The sequence below is a fragment of the Microcaecilia unicolor genome, chromosome 2, assembly GCF_901765095.1.
Source record: "Microcaecilia unicolor chromosome 2, aMicUni1.1, whole genome shotgun sequence".
In the NCBI taxonomy this organism is placed as follows: Eukaryota; Metazoa; Chordata; class Amphibia; order Gymnophiona; family Siphonopidae; genus Microcaecilia; species Microcaecilia unicolor.
The window spans coordinates 165,246,932-165,270,235 of record NC_044032.1 but is presented as its reverse complement, the minus strand read 5'-3'; the positions used below and the strand labels follow the sequence as shown (position 1 = coordinate 165,270,235).

Here is a 23,304-nt window from a genome sequence, read left to right as displayed (position 1 = left end):
GTGGTCTCTGGAGAACCTTGGTAGGCCATCAGAGAGAGGCCTCAATGAAAGCACACAGTAGCCCCCTAGCAAGGGACTAAGTTGGATAGTTTTGGCAAGAGCACTCCTACTGTGCAAGAGAGATCAGACCACCATCAGGAGAGAGGCAGAAGCACTATAAAGGATGCCAGCTCCTGAAGACCTAGAAGAGTTCTATGGACTCGGTCAACAGAGCTCCAGAAGACCAAGACCAAAAAATTGCTCACCCAAAGGGACAGATAATATCACACCTCCAAGTGCCAGTGAACCATATCACAGAAGGCAAGAAACAGTCACCCACTGGGCGTGCCAGCACACCAGCAGAACAGAGGCAGAAGAGAAAGAAAGCCAGGTGCCACCTTCCGACAAAGCCAGGCCACACTCCTGCCATAGCTCCCAAAACAAAGACCAGAGGATTAGCCGAAATCTGCCCTGAATGCCACGGGCAGAGACAGATGGAGCTATGCACCATGCATAGGTACAGAGGTAATGGAATATCAATAAACAGGCTATGCTCTATGTTCAAGATGAAGCCAAGTTACCCATGTAGAGATGGAGCCATGGCCCAAATCCCCAAGCAGAGACAAGCTCTACCCTCAGCCAGGGAACAAAGCAGCCTCTATACACAAAGAGATGAACTACTTCCGTAGAAGTAGAGACAGAGCCAAATGACACCAATATAGCCAAGCCAAGGTCACCAACCATAGCCAGAAATACACCTCCACTAGATGGGTTACGTGCCACATTCATGGACCAAACCATGCATCACCTCCAGAGACAAGGTATGCCCTTCCTCCAGAGATGGTGCTATGCTCTAAGCAAGAGACAGAGCTACGTTCTACAGCCAGGTGTCAACCTAGTTGGCAAGTGAGGAAACCAGTACCACTGGGTGTCATCTCTAACTGAACCAAACTAAAGGTCAACAGCACACCCCTTCCACACCAAGCCAGCAAGCACAAGGAGGAGCTGCACAATTCTTCCACCATCCGCTAGGAAACGGAGAAAATACTGAACACTCCAGGTTGCAAAAACTTCATTGGCTACCAGTACAATACAGGGCTAAATTTAAAACTCTATGTTTGATCTTCAAGGCCCTGAAAGGAAATGGCCCTGAGTACCTGAAAAATAGGATGATCCTCCACACACCTCCAAGGACACTAAGGTCGTCCCAAGGCCTTTCACTAACTACACCCTCTCCAATAGACATTACATGATGTGTTACCGGCAAGCGAGCCTTCTATGGAGTACCCTCCACACTCTGGAATGCACTGCCTGAAAGGCTGCGCTTAACACAAGACTATCTCTACTTCAGGAAGCAGGTGAAAGCTTGGCTCTTCAACCAGGCCTTTACTGGAAGAAGTAACTAACTCGCTAGTCTCACTCACACACACAAGGAGTACTCAGGCTGCATATACTGCAGCAGGACATGTTTATCCACTCCTACTCTAGCTGAGATAACATTTAACCATTTCTCTGACCTCATGTGCAACTTTCTTTAAATCAATCACCTTGCTTTCTAACTCTTCCTACTTTCTTACCCTTCTGTGTGTTACATCTTTGCTTTACCCTTCACTATCACCTATTGTGCTGACATTTTCCGGAGATGCGAAGGCGGTAGAACGAGAGGACATGAAATGAGACTGAAGGGGGGCAGACTCAAGAAAAAATGTCAGGAAGTATTTTTTCACGGAGAGAGTAGTGGATGCTTGGAATGCCCTCCCGCGGGAGGTGGTGGAAATGAAAACAGTAACGGAATTCAAACATGCGTGGGATAAACATGAAGGAATCCTGTTCAGAAGGAATGGATCCTCAGGAGCTTAGCTGAGATTGGGTGGCAGAGCCGGTGGTGGGAGGCGGGGCTGGTGGTTGGGAGGCGAGGATAGTGCTGGGCAGACTTATACGGTCTGTGCCAGAGCCTGTGGTGGGAGGCGGGGCTGGTGGTTGGGAGCCAGGGATAGTGCTGGGCAGACTTACAGTGGTGGAAATAAGTATTTGATCCCTTGCTGATTTTGTAAGTTTGCCCACTGACAAAGACATGAGCAGCCCATAATTGAAGGGTAGGTTATTGGTAACAGTGAGAGATAGCACATCACAAATTAAATCCGGAAAATCACATTGTGGAAAGTATATGAATTTATTTGCATTCTGCAGAGGGAAATAAGTATTTAATCCCTCTGGCAAACAAGACCTAATACTTGGTGGCAAAACCCTTGTTGGCAAGCACAGCGGTCAGACGTCTTCTGTAGTTGATGATGAGGTTTGCACACATGTCAGGAGGAATTTTGGTCCACTCCTCTTTGCAGATCATCTCTAAATCATTAAGAGTTCTGGGCTGTCGCTTGGCAACTCGCAGCTTCAGCTCCCTCCATAAGTTTTCAATGGGATTAAGGTCTGGTGACTGGCTAGGCCACTCCATGACCCTAATGTGCTTCTTCCTGAGCCACTCCTTTGTTGCCTTGGCTGTATGTTTTGGGTCATTGTCGTGCTGGAAGACCCAGCCACGACCCATTTTTAAGGCCCTGGCGGAGGGAAGGAGGTTGTCACTCAGAATTGTACGGTACATGGCCCCATCCATTCTCCCATTGATGCGGTGAAGTAGTCCTGTGCCCTTAGCAGAGAAACACCCCCAAAACATAACATTTCCACCTCCATGCTTGACAGTGGGGACGGTGTTCTTTGGGTCATAGGCAGCATTTCTCTTCCTCCAAACACGGCGAGTTGAGTTCATGCCAAAGAGCTCAATTTTTGTCTCATCTGACCACAGCACCTTCTCCCAATCACTCTCGGCATCATCCAGGTGTTCACTGGCAAACTTCAGACGGGCCGTCACATGTGCCTTCCGGAGCAGGGGGACCTTGCGGGCACTGCAGGATTGCAATCCGTTATGTCGTAATGTGTTACCAATGGTTTTCGTGGTGACAGTGGTCCCAGCTGCCTTGAGATCATTGACAAGTTCCCCCCTTGTAGTTGTAGGCTGATTTCTAACCTTCCTCATGATCAAGGATACCCCACGAGGTGAGATTTTGCGTGGAGCCCCAGATCTTTGTCGATTGACAGTCATTTTGTACTTCTTCCATTTTCTTACTATGGCACCAACAGTTGTCTCCTTCTCGCCCAGCGTCTTACTGATGGTTTTGTAGCCCATTCCAGCCTTGTGCAGGTGTATGATCTTGTCCCTGACATCCTTAGACAGCTCCTTGCTCTTGGCCATTTTGTAGAGGTTAGAGTCTGACTGATTCACTGAGTCTGTGGACAGGTGTCTTTCATACAGGTGACCATTGCCGACAGCTGTCTGTCATGCAGGTAACGAGTTGATTTGGAGCATCTACCTGGTCTGTAGGGGCCAGATCTCTTACTGGTTGGTGGGGGATCAAATACTTATTTCCCTCTGCAGAATGCAAATAAATTCATATACTTTCCACAATGTGATTTTACGGATTTAATTTGTGATGTGCTATCTCTCACTGTTACCAATAACCTACCCTTCAATTATGGGCTGCTCATGTCTTTGTCAGTGGGCAAACTTACAAAATCAGCAAGGGATCAAATACTTATTTCCACCACTGTATACGGTCTGTACCCTGAAGAGGACAGGTACAAATCAAAGTAGGGTATACACAAAAAGTAGCACATATGAGTTTATCTTGTTGGGCAGACTGGATGGACCGTGCAGGTCTTTTTCTGCCGTCATCTACTATGTTACTATTGTAAATAGTATACCATGCCATACTTTGTATTGTTTTTGATTATTTTTACTGCTGTAATTGTCTATTGCTCATGCTTGATCTATTCTTACTGTGCACCGCCTTGAGTGAATTCCTTCAAAAAGGCGGTAAATAAATAAAATAAAAAAGCAATTGTAGGTAACTGATAAACATAGAATTGTTTTTTTAAAAATTATTACCTAGTCTCTATACCCTTTTCCCTATAGTTTTAGAACTTGAATTTTCTTCCACAGAATTGACAGACAGACTCTAGAAGGCACAGTAGTGTCTAGTTCAGTGTTAGAAAAAAATACAAAATAAAAAAGAGAAGCAAGCATTATTAACTAGTTTCCATAGCGTACAACCAGTGGTGTGCTGGAGCCGGCTCGCAAGAGCCACTTGTTAAATTTTGACAGCTCTTGCGAGCCGGTTGTTCTTCGGGGCGAGCTGGCTCCATTGCAGGAGGTAAGCATGGCAGGAGCGCGCCATGCTTACCTCCCCTCCCGCTCCCAAACATGCCCAGCGATTGTCCTTCGCCCCCACCGTCCCCTCCCACTCCCAACTATCTTTTTTAAATACCTCCTCCGTTGAAGCGCCGCGTTAAAGCCCTGCTGCCCGTCTCTAGCTTTCCTTCCCTGTTTGCTTCAGTTCGTGAACTTCATGCCCTTAGTCCCACCTTCTGACGTATGACGTCATACGAAAGAAGGCGGGACTAAGGGCACGAAGTTCACGAACTGAAGCAAACAGGGAGGGAAAGCTAGAGACAGGCAGCAGGGCTTTAATGCGGCGCTTCAACGGAGGTATTTAAAAAAGATGGGAGGGGACGATGGGGGTGAAGGACAATCGCTAGGCATGTTTGGGAGTGGGAGGGGAGGGCAGGGGAGGGAGAAAAATCGTTGGACATGGATGGGAGCGGGAGGACAGAAGAGGGAGGAGAATTGCTGGGCATGGATGGGTAGAGGTGAGCAGGGGAGAGAAGACAATTGCTGGGCATGGATGGATAGAGGGAGGCAGAGGAGAGAAGACAATTGCTGGGCATGGATGGGTAGGGGGCAGGGGAGAGAAGAGAATTGCTGGGTATGGATGGATAGAGGGAGACAGAGGAGAGAGAAGAGCTTCAGGACATGGATGGAGGGGAAGGCAAGAGAAATTCTGGACATGGATGGAGGGGAGGGAAGGGAGAGAGAAGAAATGCTGGACATGGAGGGAAGATAGACGAAGGAGATTAGATGAGGGAAAAGGAAGTGAGGAGAGAAACTGCACATGAATGGAGAAAATAGGCAGACGCTGGATCCACTGTACAGTCAAGTCTGCGGAGGACCAGAAATGAAGAAGAAAAGAGGAAAGAAAAGAAATAAATAGAAAGGAAGCCCTGGAAATGGAGTCAAGGGAACAGATAGAGAGCAGCAGAATCAGATACTGGGCCAGCATGATCAGAGAAACAAAGTCACCAGACAACAAAGGTAGAAAAAAATAATTTTATTTTCATTATAGTGTTTGGAATATGTCCACTTTGAGAATCAGGTGCTGAACGTTAAAATTTATTTACTTATTTATGGCATTTTATCCTATTTTAAACATGAATTAGATTGGAACCTGGGATCATTTAATTTTTTTTTCCAGAAAAGAGTAATGCATTGCCCCCCCCCCCCCCCTCATAGCCAGCTCTGCAATTTTTTTGGGGGGAGGCGCAGAGGTGGACCAGGGAGAGAGCCTGTTAAAAATTTACCAGCACACCACTGTGTACAACCCTTTTTCCCATAGTTTTAAACTGAAGCTTTCTCTAGAGGTAGAAACTTAATAGCGTATTAAAAAGGATAGTAGCAAGGCTCAAATTTTGTCCTAAAAGAAAGTTATTTTCTGGCCTTTGCCTGCTGGAGAGGTAGCACTGCTACAGACCTGAATTAGGTGTTAATTAAGTTATGATGAAGTAGAATAGTTGCAAAGGTTACTAAGGACAATCTGATTACTGGGTTAGCATCAAAGGGTCTATGTGAAGCAGTCTCCTTAGAATCCAAACTATATAGAGAGGAAATGTCCCACTTAAATTTCTGAGAAGTTCTGAGAGATACAGACATTTCTCTGGGAAAGTGACATTATTCTATGCCTGGTAACGTTTTAAAAAGGAATTATAGGTTATTGATAAACACACCTAGAATAAAAAACATAAAAGAAGCAAACTTTATTAAGCCTCTTCCCCAAAACTTTCAAATTTCAATTTTCTGCTGCAGCATTTATTTATTTATTGGGATTTATTAACAGTCTTTATGAAGAGATTCACCCAAGGTGGTGTACAGTAGGTACAGCTTAAAAATAAAACTTTAATTTTGTTAACATAACAACAGTAAAATAACCAAGAATAAACAAATACAATAAATGAGGTAAACTTGAAAACAATAAACTGAAACCTAATAATAGAACTACCGTGAAACAGTATCAAAAATATGCACATTTAACAGCACTGGAATTCAAACACCAGAGATATAATACAATATTAGCATATTAATAATAATAATGATACACCTAATAAGCATGCATTAGAACATTCAACTAACAGATATGATGCTAAAGAGCAGATATATGATGGGAACAAAATGAATGGTACAGAGTCAGTTGAGATAATTTGATGGTTAAACTCAACAAGTTCTTCATATACTTAAGCAAGAGATAAGGAACTGATCTAAGTTACAGTGTGTGCAGCAAGCTAGTCCAGGTGCAGAATGAGTGTATAGTCACCCTATGTATTAAAGGCTTGGGAGAAGAGCCAGGCTTTCACCTACTTCCTGAAGTAGGAGGTAGTCTCCAGTTAGATGTAGCCCTTCTAGAAGTGAATTCCACAGTGTAGGGGCTACTTCTGAGAAGGCTCGCTGGCAGGTATCTCATTGTATAATTTCTTTTGATGAAGGTACAGATAGTGAATCTTTGAGAGGACCTTAGAGGTCTTAAATGTATGTAAAGGGCTGACATATTCTATGTCTAACCCCGTCTTTGGCTGTTTTCAAGTCCAGGCTAAAAGCCCACCTCTTTGACACTGCTATTGACTCCTAGCCACTACTCACTTGCCTTGTACCCCACCTCTTTAATTCCCTTACCTCTTAGTTGTTCTGTCTGTTTACCTGTCTTATTTAGATTGTGAGCTCTTTGAACAGGGACTGTCTTTTCGTGTACGAAGTACAGCGCTGCGTACGCCTTGTAGCACTAAAGAAATGATAAGTAGTAGTAGTAGTAAGTACTCTGGTCCATTTTGTCTAAGGACCTTGAAAATAAAACAGAGTTTTAAGTTTAGCCCTATAAGGTACTGGTAGCCAATGTAGCTTTTGCAGGAAGGGTGTGATGTGGTCACACCACTTGCAGCCTTCTATCAGTTGTGCTTCAGCATTCTGAATTAGTTGGAGTTCATACAAACTCTTTTTTGTTTGGTCAGTATATAAGGCATTACAATAGTCTAGTCATATTATGGCATGAAGCACAATGGTCATATTTTCAATATATGGAGAGAGATTTTGTAGCTGCCGTAGATGACAGAGAAAGTTTTTGAAGGTCGTTTGAATTAGTGGAATCAGAGTGAGTGATGACTCTAGTAATATCCCAAGATTCGTTACCTATGATTTTAGGGGCAGTTCATATTTCCCAAAAAGTATTTTGAAGTCGGGTATTTGCCCACTTGTATTTGGTACCCAAAGAATCTGTTTTATTTGGGTTCAGGCAAAGTTGGTTGTTATTTCCCCATTCTTGAGCTGTGGTTAGGCAGGCAGTCCGTTTACTCAGAGCTGTGGGTATATCTTGTTCAATGTGTAAGAGTAGTTGCAAATTATCAGTACAAATGTAGAATTTTGCATCCATTGACTGAAGCAGCTCAGCCAGTGTTACGTTCCTCACCTGATTCCAGGCCTGCGCGTCTGATTCGCCGGCGAGGTGCGGTCCAGCAGAGCTAGCCGGCTTTTTGATGTTTCTCCAGGATGGGTCGGTTTCAGTTTCCCAAGTCTGGCAGCCGTCATCCGGCTTAAAGCACAGGCAGCGGCCATCTTGGCTAGTTATCTCGGATTTCGCTTGTTTGCTGCCTGCCTTGACTCTGGACTGATTTGACTATTTCTTTGCCTGTTGGAGTACTGGTTCTGGACAGTGTCTGTTTCCTGCTATCCTGGTCAGCGGCTGTGCAACCCCGCTGGTTCCTGAAGTCCTGGTGGCCGCCTGCAGCTGGGGGCTCAACTCCCGGTGAACGGTGGTTGCTTCCCAGGTGAAGCTAGGGGTTGTCTGGCTGCCTGACCGAGTGCGGTGTCACTCCATCTCTGCCGTGCTCAGTCGGGGCACAGGGGCTCACCACTACGGGGTCATAACAGCCAGAAGCTTGAGGTAGATATTAAATAAAAGGGAAGACAGTATGGATACCTCTGGCACCCCACAGTCCAGTGACCAAGGTGATGATGTGCTGTTGCTGAGCAGAACTGTTGTCTATCTGACAGAAAGGATTTGAACCAAGTAAGTATTCTGCCACTGATACCTGTTTCTGCCAGTCTTGTAAGTATGATATTATGATCCACAGTGTCAAAGGCTGCATTAACAGATAGACTCTAGAAGGAACAGCAGGGCATAGCTCAGTCGTCATTCTCACCCCCCACCCCTCCCCAGCCACCTCTAGCTCAACTCCTCATTTATAGTCAATTATTCTAATTAGGACAAGAGGAGAGTTTTCATTAAGAGTCTTAATTACATTTAATTAGTTTCTGAGAATCAAACACTAAATAAATTAAACATTATACCATATATTATTAAAGGCTCTTTATATTCATATGATATGCCTAGTACCTTAAGAAGTTTTAATTAAACAACTCTATAACATTATAGGGAAGGGGGAACCTATTCTGGGATGATTGGCTCCACTTTAACCAGGGTGAGACCAAGCTGCTGGCATCAGCATTTAAAAAGGAGATAGAGCAGCATCTAAACAAGAAACTGGGGAAAGGCCAACAGTCGTTCAAAAGCACATGGTTCGGAACATAGTATCTTTCAAAGATATAGCTAAAACAGGGAAGATAGGGTATTGCAACAGCAAGGTTGCAATAGAGACCATAGCAGAACATGTGTCTTTAAATAAAAAATCCACAGACAGAATCCCCCTTGTAGTGACATACAATCCAGAGCTGGAAAAACTGAGGAAAATCATAAGAGATCTACAACCTATAATCCAGGAGGTTGAATTACTGAAAGAGATATTCCCATCCCCACCAGTACTGGCCTTCCGACAGCCACCCAACTTAAAACACAAGCTAATCAGAAGTAAACTTCCATCACAGACTGAAAAAGAACAGAAGGGCACACTTCCCTGTAATTTATCCAGTTGCAAACTATGCCAAAATATTTCACAGGACCCCACAGTCATCCACAAAGGAAAGATATTCAACATAAAAGGATCTTTCACTTGCTCATCTTCCAATGTGGTATATATCATTCAGTGTAAAAAATGTAACGAAGGATGCTATATTGGAGAAACAGGCCAGATGCTTAAGACAAGATTCAATTTACATAGACATCACATGAACAATACTGGTGCCAGTACCTGTTGGTCAGCATTTTACAGGACCATGACACTGTACCAGTGACTTCACAGTGAGAATCCTGAAAGGTAACTTTAAAACCATACAAGAATGTAAGACCTTTGAAGTCAGAATGATTGAATATTTTAACACCCAACAGAAAGGGCTTAACAAGGATCTGGGGTTCCTAGCCCATTATAAAGCATAAAGCTGTATGTCTCTGTTGATCACCCCACCCCACCCCTCACCTATCCACACCCATCCTGTTAGAATATCAATGATATGCTTTGATGTCCCCATGCATACCTCCTACCCACCCCCATCCTCCCACCCTGTCAGACTGTCATAGTAATGCTTGAATGTTTTCACTTATATACACTGTGAGCTAGCACATTTGCTCATTTCCGATCTGACGAACAAGGGCAACCTTCGAAAGCTAATCAAGAAATGTATTAAGTTATGTCCAATAAAAAAGGTATCATCTTATTTTCTTTTCCATGTTTTATTTTGTTTGATTTCTATTGATAACCTGTTGAAAGGTAAAATGCTGGTTTGCTTGAAAAGAGCTTTAGTACACCCAATATTGAAGAGTGAACAAATACAAAAATCTAAGGCTGAAAATTACTGGCCAGTGTCATCATTGCTTTTTCTAGCAAAAATGAAAGAGAAGTTGGTCCTTTACCAATCACAAGATTTTTTTTGGATCAGAATAAAGTTCTAGATCATTGTCAATATGGTTTTCGTTCTAAATATTCAGCTGAGACATTGATTATTTCTGTCTGGGATAGTATAAAATAAGCAAACACCCACAGAAGGTGATCTCTCCACAGGAGAAGCAAAGACAAACACACAAACAGTGGATCCAAAAAAAAGAGTCCTCTCACAGTTGGTGTCTTCCCAAACAAGGTCTTTATTCAAATCAATAAAAACAACCCGACATGTAACGTCTTTCGGCCGTAAAGGCCTGCGTCAGGGGTCTATTGATCTTTGATGCAAAATAACTTGTAAAGCAGTTGACTCACAGTCAAATGTCTGCTAACATAGTAACATAGTAAATGACGGCAGAAAAAGACCTGCATGGTCCATCCAGTCTGCCCAACAAGACAAACTCATATGTGCTACTTTTTGTGTATACCCTACTTTGATTTGTACCTGTCCTCTTCAGGGCACAGACCGTATAAGTCTGCCCAGCACTATCCCCGCCTCCCAACACAGGCTCTGGCACAAACCGTATAAGTCTGCCCAGCACTATCCTCGCCTTCTGCCACCCAATCTCGGCTAAGCTCCTTAGGATCCATTCCTTCTGAACACGATTCCTTTATGTTTATCCCACACGTGTTTGAATTCTGTTACCGTTTTCATTTCCACCACCTCCAGCGGGAGGGCATTCCAAGCATCCACTACTCTCTCCATGAAAAAATACTTCCTGACATTTTTCTTGAGTCTGCCTCCCTTCAATCTCATTTCATGTCCTCTCGTTCTACCGCCTTCGTACCTCCGGAAAAGGTTCATTTGCGGATTAATACCTTTCAAATATTTGAACGTCTGTATCATATGACCCCTGTTTCTCCTTTCTTCCAGAGTATACATGTTCAGGTCATCAAGTCTCTCCTCATACGTCTTGTAACGCAAATCCCTTACCATTCTTGTAGCTTTTCTTTGCACCGCTTCAATTCTTTTTACATCCTTCACAAGGTACGGCCTCCAAAACTGAACACAATACTCTAGGTGGGGCCTCACCAACGACTTATACAGGGGCATCAACACCTCCTTTCTTCTGCTGGTCACACCTCTCTCTATACAGCCTAACAACCTTCTAGCTACGGCCACCGCCTTGTCACACTGTTTCGTCGCCTTCAGATCCTCAGATACTATCACCCCAAGATCCCTCTCCCCGTCCGTACCTATCAGATTCTCCCCGCCTAACACATACATCTTCCGAGGGTTTCTATTCCCTAAGTGCATCACTTTGCATTTCTTCGCATTGAATTTTAATTGCCAAACCTTAGACCATTCTTCTAGCTTCCTCAGATCCTTTTTCATGTTTTCCACTCCCTCCCGGGTGTCCACTCTGTTGCAGATCTTAGTATCATCCGCAAATAGGCAAACTTTACCTTCTAACCCTTCGGCAATGTCACTCACAAATATATTGAACAGAATCGGTCCCAGCACCGATCCCTGAGGCACACCACTACTCACCTTTCCCTCCTCCGAGCGAATTCTATTCACCACCACCCTCTGGCTTCTGTCCATCAACCAGTTCCTAATCCAGTTCACCACTTCGGGACCTATCTTCAGCCCATCCAGTTTATTTAAGAGCCTCCTGTGGGGAACCGTGTCAAAAGCTTTGCTGAAATCTAAGTAGATTACGTCCATAGCTCGTCCCTGATTCAAGTCTCCTGTCACCCAATCAAAGAACTCAATGAGATTCGTTTGGCATGATTTCCCTTTGGTAAAACCATGTTGTCTCGGATCTTGCAACTTATTGGCTTCCAGGAAATTCACTATCCTTTCCTTCAGCATCGCTTCCATTACTTTTCCAATAATCGAAGTGAGGCTTACCGGCCTGTAGTTTCCAGCTTCTTCCCTATCACCACTCTTGTGAAGAGGGATCACCTTCGCCGTTCTCCAATCCTTCGGAACCTCTCCCGTCTGCAATGATATGTTAAACACATTTTTAAGAGGACCCACCAGAACCTCTCTGAGCTCCCTCAATATCCTGGGGTGGATCCCATCCGGTCCCATGGCTTTAACCACCTTTAGCTTTTCAAGCTGTTCATACACACTCTCTTCTGTGAACAGTGCTCTATCCACTTCAATCTCATTTATACTTTTTGCAGTCCATCGCGGTCCTTCTCCAGGATTTTCTTCTGTGAAAACAGAACAAAAGTATCTATTTAGCAAATTTGCTTTTTCTTCATCATTATCCACATAGCGGTTCGCAGTATCTTTTAGTCTCACAATTCCTTTTTTAGTCATTCTCCTTTCACTTATATACCTGAAGAAATTTTTGTCACCCCTCCTTACATTTCTAGCCATTTGTTCTTCCGCTTGCGCTTTCGCCAGACGTATCTCTCTCTTGGCTTCTTTCAGTTTCATCTCCAGTGGTTGCCAGTACACAGAGGAATGAGCACTACAGCGGATGGGCCTACGCAACATGGAGGTGAGCGAGAGGCGTTAGTCAATCCCGTCTGCCCCGCTCCTGCCGTACCAGTACTATAAATTCTCTCCAACCCGGAGGCTCTTAAGAGGTCCTAAGTCCTAAATCTAGCATATGGCCCTTTTCATGGGTTGGAGATCTGATCACCTGAGTAAACCACAGAGCTCCTATCATATCAAGGAAGGTAGAAGGTGGTGTGTGTAGGTTTAAGTTTCCCATGCTCAGTAACCTAGGACAGCTCAGGGTTACCTCAGTCACCAGATTCAGCAGTTCTTGCACAGATGTGTTGTGAGGTGAACTGTAGACCAGAAGCAGCCACATTGGTTCCTCATCTCCCAGCTGAATTAGGAGCATTCTGACTCAGACAGGTGGGGGATGGAGAATTTGCAGTTTGCCTGTCTCTCAGATCAGGACTGCTACCCCTCCATCTGTAGGGGTGTCCCTGGTGTATCACCTTTTGTGTACCAAGGCCTATGAACCAAACCCTGGCTAGGCCAGGAACCATCTTTATAGGACAATACTGCCATAGATGCCTGAACATTTCCCGCATTTTTGCACTGCCTGCCAGCAAGTACACTTGCATTCAGAGAGCATCTGCACTTCATCCTTGGGTCTGAAGTTGGTAACCAGACAGATTTACACCGACACAAGTATGAGATAAGGCTTGTGGGCTTCCTTGGTCAGTGCCAGCACTTGCAAGGGAGTGTGTCTGAATCTACTATGGACATCATTGTTTTCCAGGCCTGCATTTTGTCTGCTGAACAGGAGGAATGCTTGCTCTTTTTGGGCCAAAACAGTCACTTGAGAACAGCAGACAGAAGTCTGGTACTGGACTTAAAGAACAAAAGAGAAGAATTTTGGCACAGGACCAGAGCGAGCGCACAGCTGATAGCTCTAGAGAAATAAGACTGTCTATCTGTGCCTTCTAAATACTAAGCCTCTCTGTATATCATCATTACAGAGAAGTACAAGCTGATAATTAAGGTTTTCTATCCTTGTGCTAGACTAGCCACTGGTGCTGGATGATGTTTGTAACTGTTATTTCTCCACTAACCAAATGTTTACTGGTAGGCTCAATGTGTAAGCAGCTAAAGCCAAAGAAAAGAATCCGGCCTTTCATCCTGAGAGATCCTGCTACGAAGCAAGTGACTTGTGATGGTGAGAAATCGGGGATCAGTCTTGTAGTATGGGGACAGTTAGTTACTATTTCTAGTTTGCCAATGGCTGTTTTGCTCTTCCTGAGTATATCAAGTTTATTCATTCATGTTTTGTATTCAGAAAATACTTGAAAACATATTATTTTAGTGATAATTGAATTATTCTGCTATTTTTTTATTCCTAAATTCTTTTGAGTGTATTTCATTTTTTTTACTTCATTTTTGTGAACCACTTAGGGACCTTTTTTGAAGGTAAAAGTAGTATATAAATAGAATAGAATAAATAGCTCTTACGGGCTTATTACTGAATATATTTGGCTTTTAGTATTCTCTTCTCAGGAATAATTCTTACTACTGTAACAGAATTTATGGGCAGATATCTATTTTTGTGCAATTCGTATTCAGATCTTTAGTGTAATCCTAGCAGTATTTATTTTGTGTGCTTGTTTGTCATTTTGTTTATTATTACTATTATTATTATATAATAAATATGTATATTTCCACTTTGGCAAATGTCTTCATTGGAACTACCAGTGGGAAATAAATCTTGTTTGGTGCTCTGTAGTACCATTCCATCGACACACAAATCCAGAGAATTGTTAAACTGGGTGAATTCCTGTCTCTAGCAGACTATTACTAAGTTCTGCGATTATCTGTTCTTTTCTAAGCATTTTTCACTACACAACCTGCTTCCCTTGTCTTGCTTGGTGTACAATAGTGGATCCTGTGGGGTATAGTTCAGCCAATAGTACTCTGCTTTTATCCAGCCAGGTCTCAGAAATTCCCAAGATGTCTAGGTGGTATTCACTGATGACATCATGGATCATAGGAAAGTTTTTATTAGCTGATCTGGATGCCCAAGTTTCCAAGTAGTGGTCTGTTAATTGTGGTTGTAGTTTTAGGGGTTTGATGGTGGTAAGCAGGTGTGGATGTAGCTAGATAAATGTTTTGCCTCTTGAGTTTGTGTCCTCTAGGTAGACTGGGGGGGGGGGGGGAGTCTATTGTTCCTTCTTTCCCAGATTACTGGGATTATCATGAAGATCTTTAGTTTACTAGGCCAAAGCATATTCTTGTTTAAAGTAGGAAAGATTAGAGAGCTCTCTCACTATTCAGTATAACAAAAAGCCAGTTTGCCTTTGGCAGCAATTAACAGTGGAGTGTTAATTACACAGACAGTGCCTGATGAGAGTGAGCCCCTTTCAAGTATCTGCTTCCTAAGAAGCTGAGATTCTCTAGGAGATATGCAGTCAGCCTTGTAGAACTGCTAATTCTATGTTTTGTGCTTTTAATCTTGAAACAAGGTAAAACAGTTTTAAAGTCCATATCTAATATCTAACAAGGCACTTCTGTCCACTTCAGACATAAATCAGATGGCTATATTTTACTCCTGTGAAATTATTTGGAAGTTTTAATGCAGACAGAGATTCAACAGGATTTCAAAAATTCAGAGATAATATAAATTAACGATATGAACTGTAACCCTCAGATTGTAGTGATGGTTTCATTTTGCAGTTTCTGTTCCAGATGTCCTTTGATGATTCAATTGATGCAAATCACTGGAGGCTTTTTATGTTGTAGATCCAGCTCAGATCACAAGCAAAAGGTGCTTGCTTGAAAAGCACAGGGATGCAAAAAAATTGCCTTAATCCAAACAAAACAAATAAAATTAACTAAGGGAAAGAAAAAAAACTCAAAACATAACTCAGGACTTGTACCCCAATAAAGACTAAGCAGTATGTAAAACTTTGAGAAAGTTATGTTATTTAACCTGAATTGTAGGAGCCCAATTTGAGCACAGCCTCTGCCTTCTCCATACTAAAATACTGGACTTTGTAAGCATCATGAGTCCTCCTCACCCTGCCCTGTCCCAAAAGTCTATCCTAGCAAGTGCTGAACACTGCCAACAAAGTCAATAAGTGCTGACATTCATCCAGCACTGTCCCTGTCCTACACTTGGCATTTCACTGGTCAACTTTGATGAGCACCGGTTTTCGCCCAGGACAGAACTGATGAGCGTCAAATTAGCCTATAGAAGTGGTAGATTCCCTTAAGAGGCAGTTGCACTGCCCACCACAAATTATGTCAACCAGGCCTTTGGTACAAAGTTGCTCAAGAGGAAGTTGTTGAGATGGTTTTGGCTGAAACAATACCCTTGAACCCCACCGTAGCTCTTCATCAAGCACAGCTAAAACACAAATGTATCACTTCCATGTAGCCTTGATCCAGGGCAGATTTTATGCTGAACTGTGCTGCTTGCAGTTACCTATGCAGAAATTGGTATGGTATAATATCCAAGGGGAGATAATTTAATATTTGGCTTCAGTCTGGGGAACTCCTCAGAAAGAAGCTAGCCTGCTGTATGGAGGCAGATAAAGAAGATTATCCTGAATCTCAAAAAGCTAAAGACATTTCCTGTTTTTATACCATTCCAGCACCATGGTCTTTCCTGAAGCACTCGTTAAAATGTGCTACTAGGCAGCTTCTTGTTCCTGAACAGTTTCCTCTGTATCCTGTTCCTTTCCTGAAATGCCATTCTTTTTCTCAAATCCAGAGTTCCTTTCCTACATCTTTATTAGTCTGGGGATCCAAGTGCATCCCCTGAATGGAGAGGGCCTTGCTTACTTGAATGGACAAAAGGTCTAACCTGCTATTTTTAGCAAAAAATCCTAGGCCTCAAGACCCGTCACCTTAACTCAATGAGGCTGCCATTTACTCCCAGAATGGACTAAATACCACTCTAGTTAGCCACACCTGCCTTTACCTCCAAACCTCAGCTGGGGACTGTCACTTCTGGCATCTCTGATGCTGCATTTCCTCCTCTTTGTATTCAATAGAAATCAAACAAAATAAAACTTGGAAAAGAAAATAAGATGATACCTTTTTTATTGTCCAATAAAAAAGGTATCATCTTATTTTCTTTTCCATGTTTTATTTTGTTTGATTTCTATTGATAACCTTAAGAGTGGACTAACACAGCTACCACACTCCTCTTTGTAAATAGCCCCTACAGCTCGCCAGCACTGCAGCGAAAGTTCCAGAGTCCCTTGCATTCAGAGGAGATCTCAGTGCCACGGGAGGGAACATTATGCTCAACAGATTCTTGCTTCCTTGAGAGAGATGCTCAGTCCTACATTTCTGTTACCATTTTCTTCATCCCCAGGCTCTATGCCTTTGTTCCTCTGATGAAGCAGACCCATCAAAGCCTCACTCTCCACATTAACCATTCTTCACTGCTGCACTAATTCATCTATCTGTGGAAGACAGGGAATACCAACTCCCTTACCAGTTACACCAGGCTATACACAGAGACCAAACACTTCAGCTCTATTTCCATCTACTGGTAGAAGAGAAATATCCCATTCACATGATCTGGCAAGGATAAAAAGGAAAACTATACATTATAAAAAGACATCTATATTATTTATCTAACTTAGAAGTTAGAACACAAAACAGAAATGAAAATGAAATTAAAAATGAAGTCTTTGCTACAGTTTGGTGGTTTTTATGCTATAATATTGATCATGTGATGAAGCCAGTCATTCATTAACGAACCGAAACATTTGTTACTGAACAAGTTGCACAAAGAAGATACAGATACCCACACATTATGTTACTTACGTTATGTTACCTCTGGGAAACTTTTTATACAACTGTGCTATGTGATACTTTGTACTCATACATTATGTTACATACAGTATGCTACCTCTGGGATACTTTGTACCCATACACTGTGTTATCTCTGTAATACTTTGTACACATACATTGTAAGCCGCACTGAACTTATTGAGCGGGAAAGAGCAGGGTATAAATGCTACAAATAAAAAAAAAACATCAAAAGAGAACAGAGATTAAAGCAGGAGAACGGGTTGGGGATGAGACTTGATATACCACCTTTCTATGGTTGCAATCAAAGCAGTTTACATATTATATACAATTACTTATTTTGTACCTGGGGCAATGGAGAGTTAAGTGACTTGCCTAGAGTCACAAGGAGCTGCAGTGGGAAATGAACCCAGTTCCCCTGGTTCATAGGCTACTGCACTAACTATTAGGCTATTCATCCACTCTTAAGTACTTATGTCAAAGAATATCCTAACTGTACAAAAAGAGAAAATAGTACGCATAAAGATTCCCATTCTTGTAAGCTGTATCTCATTATAATCATATGTGACATTTCAGCAACCACTTCATCCAACTCAATACAGGAAATCATCTTGCTGAACATTCACTATTTTCCTTATGCACAATATAACTTACAAGGATATATGAAAATAAAACAGACCACATTAAATGTTTGAGGAACTAAGCTTTTGTAAATATAGAATTTTAGTAGGTTTGACAATTTTGTTTGTACATACTGTTCATTTCAAATCAGTTCCTTATCGTGGTTATTTATTTACTTTGTTCAAACATCTTATATCACAGATCAAAACAAAGAAGCTGTAATTGCATAATTCTCATCACCACCACATAGGGTCCCTTCTACTAAACAGCATTAAGTACTTAACATGCGAATTAGCATGTGTTAACTGCTTCTGCACAAACATGCCAACTCTTAGCATTATGGCTTAGTAGTTAATATGCGCTAATCTGTAGAACAAGTGCATTTTGTGTTAGAAGACTGGAACTAGGAAGGAATGGGCAGAGAATGGGCTTGGACAGTATACTGAAGTTAGTGAACACTGTCAAATGTGCTATTAGCGCAGGAGGAGGCACTAAGGGCCAGATGCACTAAACTTAACAAGCCAATAACGAGCCATTAACGAGCAAGTAGTAAACCCTGGCATGCACTAGACTTTTTTCCGACGACGGTAGCAGCTAACGAAAACAGAATGCAGATGAGCAAATTGTGTAGAAACCCTATTGTAATGAGATGCACTAACCTTTTCCAATTGCATTAACGCTGGAAAATCTAACGAGAGGTCTGCACCTCTCGGGGCTGCGCGGGATTGAAAAACTGCTACAAAAGTAACAAAAAAAAAATAGTGCTCAGCTTTAAAAAAGACTGATGCGGCTCGACAGTGCAGTTGAAGACGCCCATTCAAAAAAAAAAGTCCATTTTGGCCGTCATTCCACACCCCCCTCCGAAGACGCCGCGCTGCTCACCCCTCTGATGCAGCTCGATGCAGAGGGCAGTGTAGTTGAGGACGCCCATCCAAAAAAAATCGCCCATTTTGGCCGCTTGTCGACCAGGTCCGCCAGTTGCTTCACATTGTTCCGCATGTGTATGCTCGTGTAGAGCTGGTAAGACTGGATGCGGGTCACGAGCATGGAAGATTGGTAGGCCTTCCTCCCAAACGAGTCCAGAGTGCGAGACTCCCGCCCTGGGGGCGCCGAAGCGGTATCCCTCGAACTCCGTGCCCTCTTGAGAGCAGAGTCCACGACCGCCGAGTCATGAGGCAATTGAGGCCGCATTAACTCTGGGTCCGAGTGGATCCTGTATTGGGACTCCGCTTTCTTGGGAATGGTGAGATTAGATAATGGTCTCAACCAGTTCCGAAGCAGTGTCTCTTTGAGGACATTGTGCAACGGCACCGTGGAGGACTCTCTAGGTGGTGATGGATAGTCGAGGACCTCGAGCATCTCAGCCCTCAGCTCATCCACAGAGACCACAGGGAAGGGAATGCAAATAGACATATCCCTGACGAAGGAGGCAAAGGAGAGGCTCTCAGGTGGCGAGAGCTTTCTCTCTGGTGAAGGAGTGGGGTCGGAGGGAAGGCCCACAGACTCCTCTGAGGAGAAATATCTGGGGTCCTCCTCCTCCCCCCACGAGGCCTCTTCCTCGGTGTCGGACATGAGCTCCTGCAGCTCAGTCCTCAACCGGGCCCGGCTTGACGTCGAGGCACCGAGGCCTCGGTGGCGTCGTCGAGCGGTGGAATCCCGCGCCGGCGGGGATGAAGCTCCCTCCATCGACCAGGAGGGCACAGTCTGGCGCATCAGCCCTTCCAGGATCCCCGGAAGGATGGCTCGGAGGCACTCGTCTAGGCCCGCAGTCGGGAAAGGCGAGGGGGCCGGTAGAGGAGTCGGTGCCGGAAGCTGATCGGGTCCAGGAGACGGCACCGAAGTGCTGGCACCCTGGCGTGATGATACCTCTACCACCGAGGGGGACCTCTCCTCTCGGCACTGCCGCTTCCTCGGCGTCGAATCATCCCTGGCGCTGGGAGCCGGATGCGCCATGGGGGACCGATGACTGTGCTTCTTTGCCTTTTTACGGTGCCCGTCATCGGCGCTTGGTGGAATAGACGAGAAGGAAGTAGATCCCCCTCGGCCTCGAGGGATCGGGTCCAACAGGGTTCGGTCCCGAGGGCTCTGGGTAGAGGGAGTGACCGGGGCCGATTGCCCACGCGGCCTCTCACCCCTGCCGTCGCCGGAGGACCGGCGGGCTGACGGGACCTGTGCTCCTGGGGTCGGTGCCGTCGGTGCCGATTTTGTGGACATCGGTACCGGTACCGAAGATCCGGCCGTCGATACCGATGCCGTCGAAGTCGACGTCGAGGGGCCGGCGGAAGTTCCAAAAAGACGGTCCAGTAGAACTTGCCTCGCTACCTGTGTCCGTTTCCGGAGACCGAGACACAAGGTGCACGTCTTGGTATCGTGCTCCGGCCCGAGGCACTGGAGGCACCAAGCGTGAGTGTCGGTCTGCGAGATATGCCGGCCGCACCGACCACACTTTTTAAATCCACTCGGGACCTTCGAGGATATCGAAGGAAAAATCGCGTCGGCGAAGTCAAAGTCGTCGATGGTGGCGATAAAATTCACACCTCGAAAATAAATCGACCACGCGGCCACAAGGCCGCAACGAGACGCCCCCGCTAAAAGACGAGGGAAAAACAAAGTTCTGCGTTTTGTTTTTTTTTTGTTTTTTTTTTTAGACAAAATAAAATAGAAAACGGAGAACAACGAAGGAGAAAAAACTCGCGACGAAAGCGCAATCCGGTTTCCGGGGCTGACAGAGAGACGAACGCGGCTCTCTCCAGCGCGGAAGAGAAAAGACTGAGCGGGAACAGTCGCGCACGGGCGGGAAGATGGCCGCGCATGCGCGGTGGGCGTTCCCTGCGTGCGGGACCGCCCGCAAAGTTTTGTTCCAGTTGGTGGGGGCTGCCGTGGACGTCAACCCAGTCGTGAGAACAAGCAGCCTGCTTGACCTCGGAGAACTTGTACAATGTAACCCATAACCAAGTTGTAACAAATGTATTTCCATTATTCATATCTTATTGTAAGCCACACTGAGGCCGCAAAGAGGTGGGAAAATATGGGATACAAATGCAATAAATAAATAAAATTGGAAGGTTGGTTCAAATATATACAAAGGGCTTAAGAGAGACTTAAAAATAGACTAAAAAAAAGACTAAAAAATAGGCTAAAACTAAACCCTGCAAAAATATAAAGTGGTACCTTTCTATTGGGCCAATTTAATGCATTTATTTTTTTCACTAATTTTTTAGAAATTACACTGATGAAAGGCTCCCAAAAGTATATAAAGAAATGTACTAAATTAGTCCAATAAAAAAAAGGTATTGCCTTTTTTTTTTTAATTGCCTTATTTCCATGCATTAAAATGAACTAATATCACCTTATCAGGAAAAGTGGAATGAGGTAAAAACAATAAATACAAGGCAGTCACTCAATCCTAACATGCACTACAAGAGTGAATTAACGTGTCTATCTAAAATAATTGAATGTCAGCTCAAGCAGCACTTTCTGTGAAGACTTAAAAATTTTACCTCACAGATTTTTGTCAAATTATCAGATTAAAAAAACGTTACAACAAACCAGTTCTACTTTGAATTAGAACTTAAATAGTTTTCTTACCTTTGACAGATTGCTAATGTAATCCAGTTGCAAAGCACTCTCCTTGTCAACTTGATTACAAAGGCTCTGCAAAGTAGATGCATAATCTTTGTCACTTTTAATTCTCAGGGTCATGAACTTCTTCACAGTTTCCAAAAGTCGCAGTTCCCAGTCTTGCAGTTTTAACAAAGCATCATGGGAATCCTTCAGATCACTTCCAAATCCCATTGTTACTTTAAGGCACTACAGACACCACAACAAGCAGAGAACAGTCTTCTGATTAACACATGCCTGCAACTGTGAAAGAAAGAAAAGTTATGAAATGAGCTGAGAGGAACTACCAATATAATGTCTTTACATCATGAAAAAAAGGCATGAGCAAGGTATTTTTGCTATCTGACTTAAATAATTATTTGAACTTGCAGTCAGTTCCCAAAACTTTAGAAGGAAACATACGAGGCTCTTCTCATATGAACAATCACAGGTTCCAATTCAGAGAAATAAGCAAAAGCTCAAGACAGCAGTTATTGATTAGTACAGGCAAACATTTTTCTATATGGCATACTGACAAAAACAGTGCAAAACAATCACAAGTTATGACTCCTTTAATCACACAAGGTAATTCTTTTTATTTATTCAGCATGCAATCTCTGGTTTGGGAACATACTATTACTTCATAAAGTACTGTCATTCTTTGTTCCTTTGAAGATACTGGTTTTTTGTTGGATCATTACAAATTATCTTTTTAATTATTTATTCCTGATTTCCTAATATCTGAAGAAAAAGCGTCTTTGGAACTGTTTCCTATTTTACATGTGGACTGAAAAAAAATATGGTAAAGGGATAGTGGAAGGCTAACCTGGCACAAGAAGCCCTAGTGATAGCCTATACCAACCTGCAGAAAGCAGCAGTTCTAACCCTTTCAGAAGGATGGATGTGTTGGGCTTCTAAGAATGAATTAAGTTAAAGCTACATGGAGTGACCATAATTAAACCCAAATTTCAGTAGGCATGGAGAAGCCAGATGTTTTGGGCATTGGCTTTATTACATTTGGTGGTCATGTAAATTATCAGAAAACTTGGTAAGGTACATTAGGGCTTCAGCATTGGTCTTGTAACGATCACAGGTGAAGATGCAAGCTGGGCTAGGCGGGGGGGGGGGGGGGGAAGCAGGGGGCTGTGTTCACATTGGGCTCATACAATTAATTCAGGTTAAATAATACACTGTTTACTTCTTTATTGCTCAAAGTTTTATATACTTCTGCTCAGTCTATGTTGGGGTACTACTCCTGTGTTTTATTTTGAGTTTTCTTTGTTAATTTGTTTTGTTTGGATAAAGGGAACTTTTTACCTCCTTCACTTTTCAAGCCAGCACCCTTTCTCTTTGCTTGTGATCTGAGCTGGATCTACTACAACAACAACAACAACAACAAGCCTCCAGTGATCTGCATCAATTGGATCATCAAAGGACATCAGATCAGGATCAGAAACTACAAATATGAAACCATCACTACAATCTGTGAGTTGAAGTTCATATCTTTATCACTAAATTTCTGAAATTCTGTTGAATCCCCCTCTGTATTAAAAGTTCCAAATAATTTCACAGGCGTGAAATACAGACATTTGATTTATGTTTGTAGCAAAAAGAAATGCCTTGTTAGATATTAGATACTGGACTTTAAAAACTATTTTACCTTGTTTCAAGATTTAAAAGTACAAAATACAGATGGAATAAACAGTCCTACAGGGCCGACAGGCAGATGATCAAAAGCCCCGCGCTGTTCCAAACAGCGCTCTAAAATAGCGCTGGAACAGCGCAAGGCTTTACCAGACCGATGATCAGAGATAATGCATGCAAATTTAAGCAGCGCAATTACCTCTGATCATGGGGTAGAAGTGCGCTCAGCACAATCCTCCCTCACCTGTTTGACAGGTCTGGGC

At 43.4% G+C, this 23,304-nt stretch overlaps 1 protein-coding gene across 3 annotated transcripts in view; it reads right to left on the bottom strand.

The window, feature by feature from the left end:
• Positions 1-23,304, bottom strand: part of FER (FER tyrosine kinase) — a 370,578-nt gene that overhangs the window by 297,572 nt on the left and 49,702 nt on the right. For all 3 annotated transcript variants that reach the window (XM_030193456.1, XM_030193455.1, XM_030193454.1), the window contains exon 2: positions 21,386-21,661. In XM_030193456.1, the coding sequence (XP_030049316.1) occupies positions 21,386-21,592 (207 nt within the window). In that variant the 5' untranslated portion in view covers positions 21,593-21,661. The remainder of the gene's footprint in view (positions 1-21,385; positions 21,662-23,304) is intronic.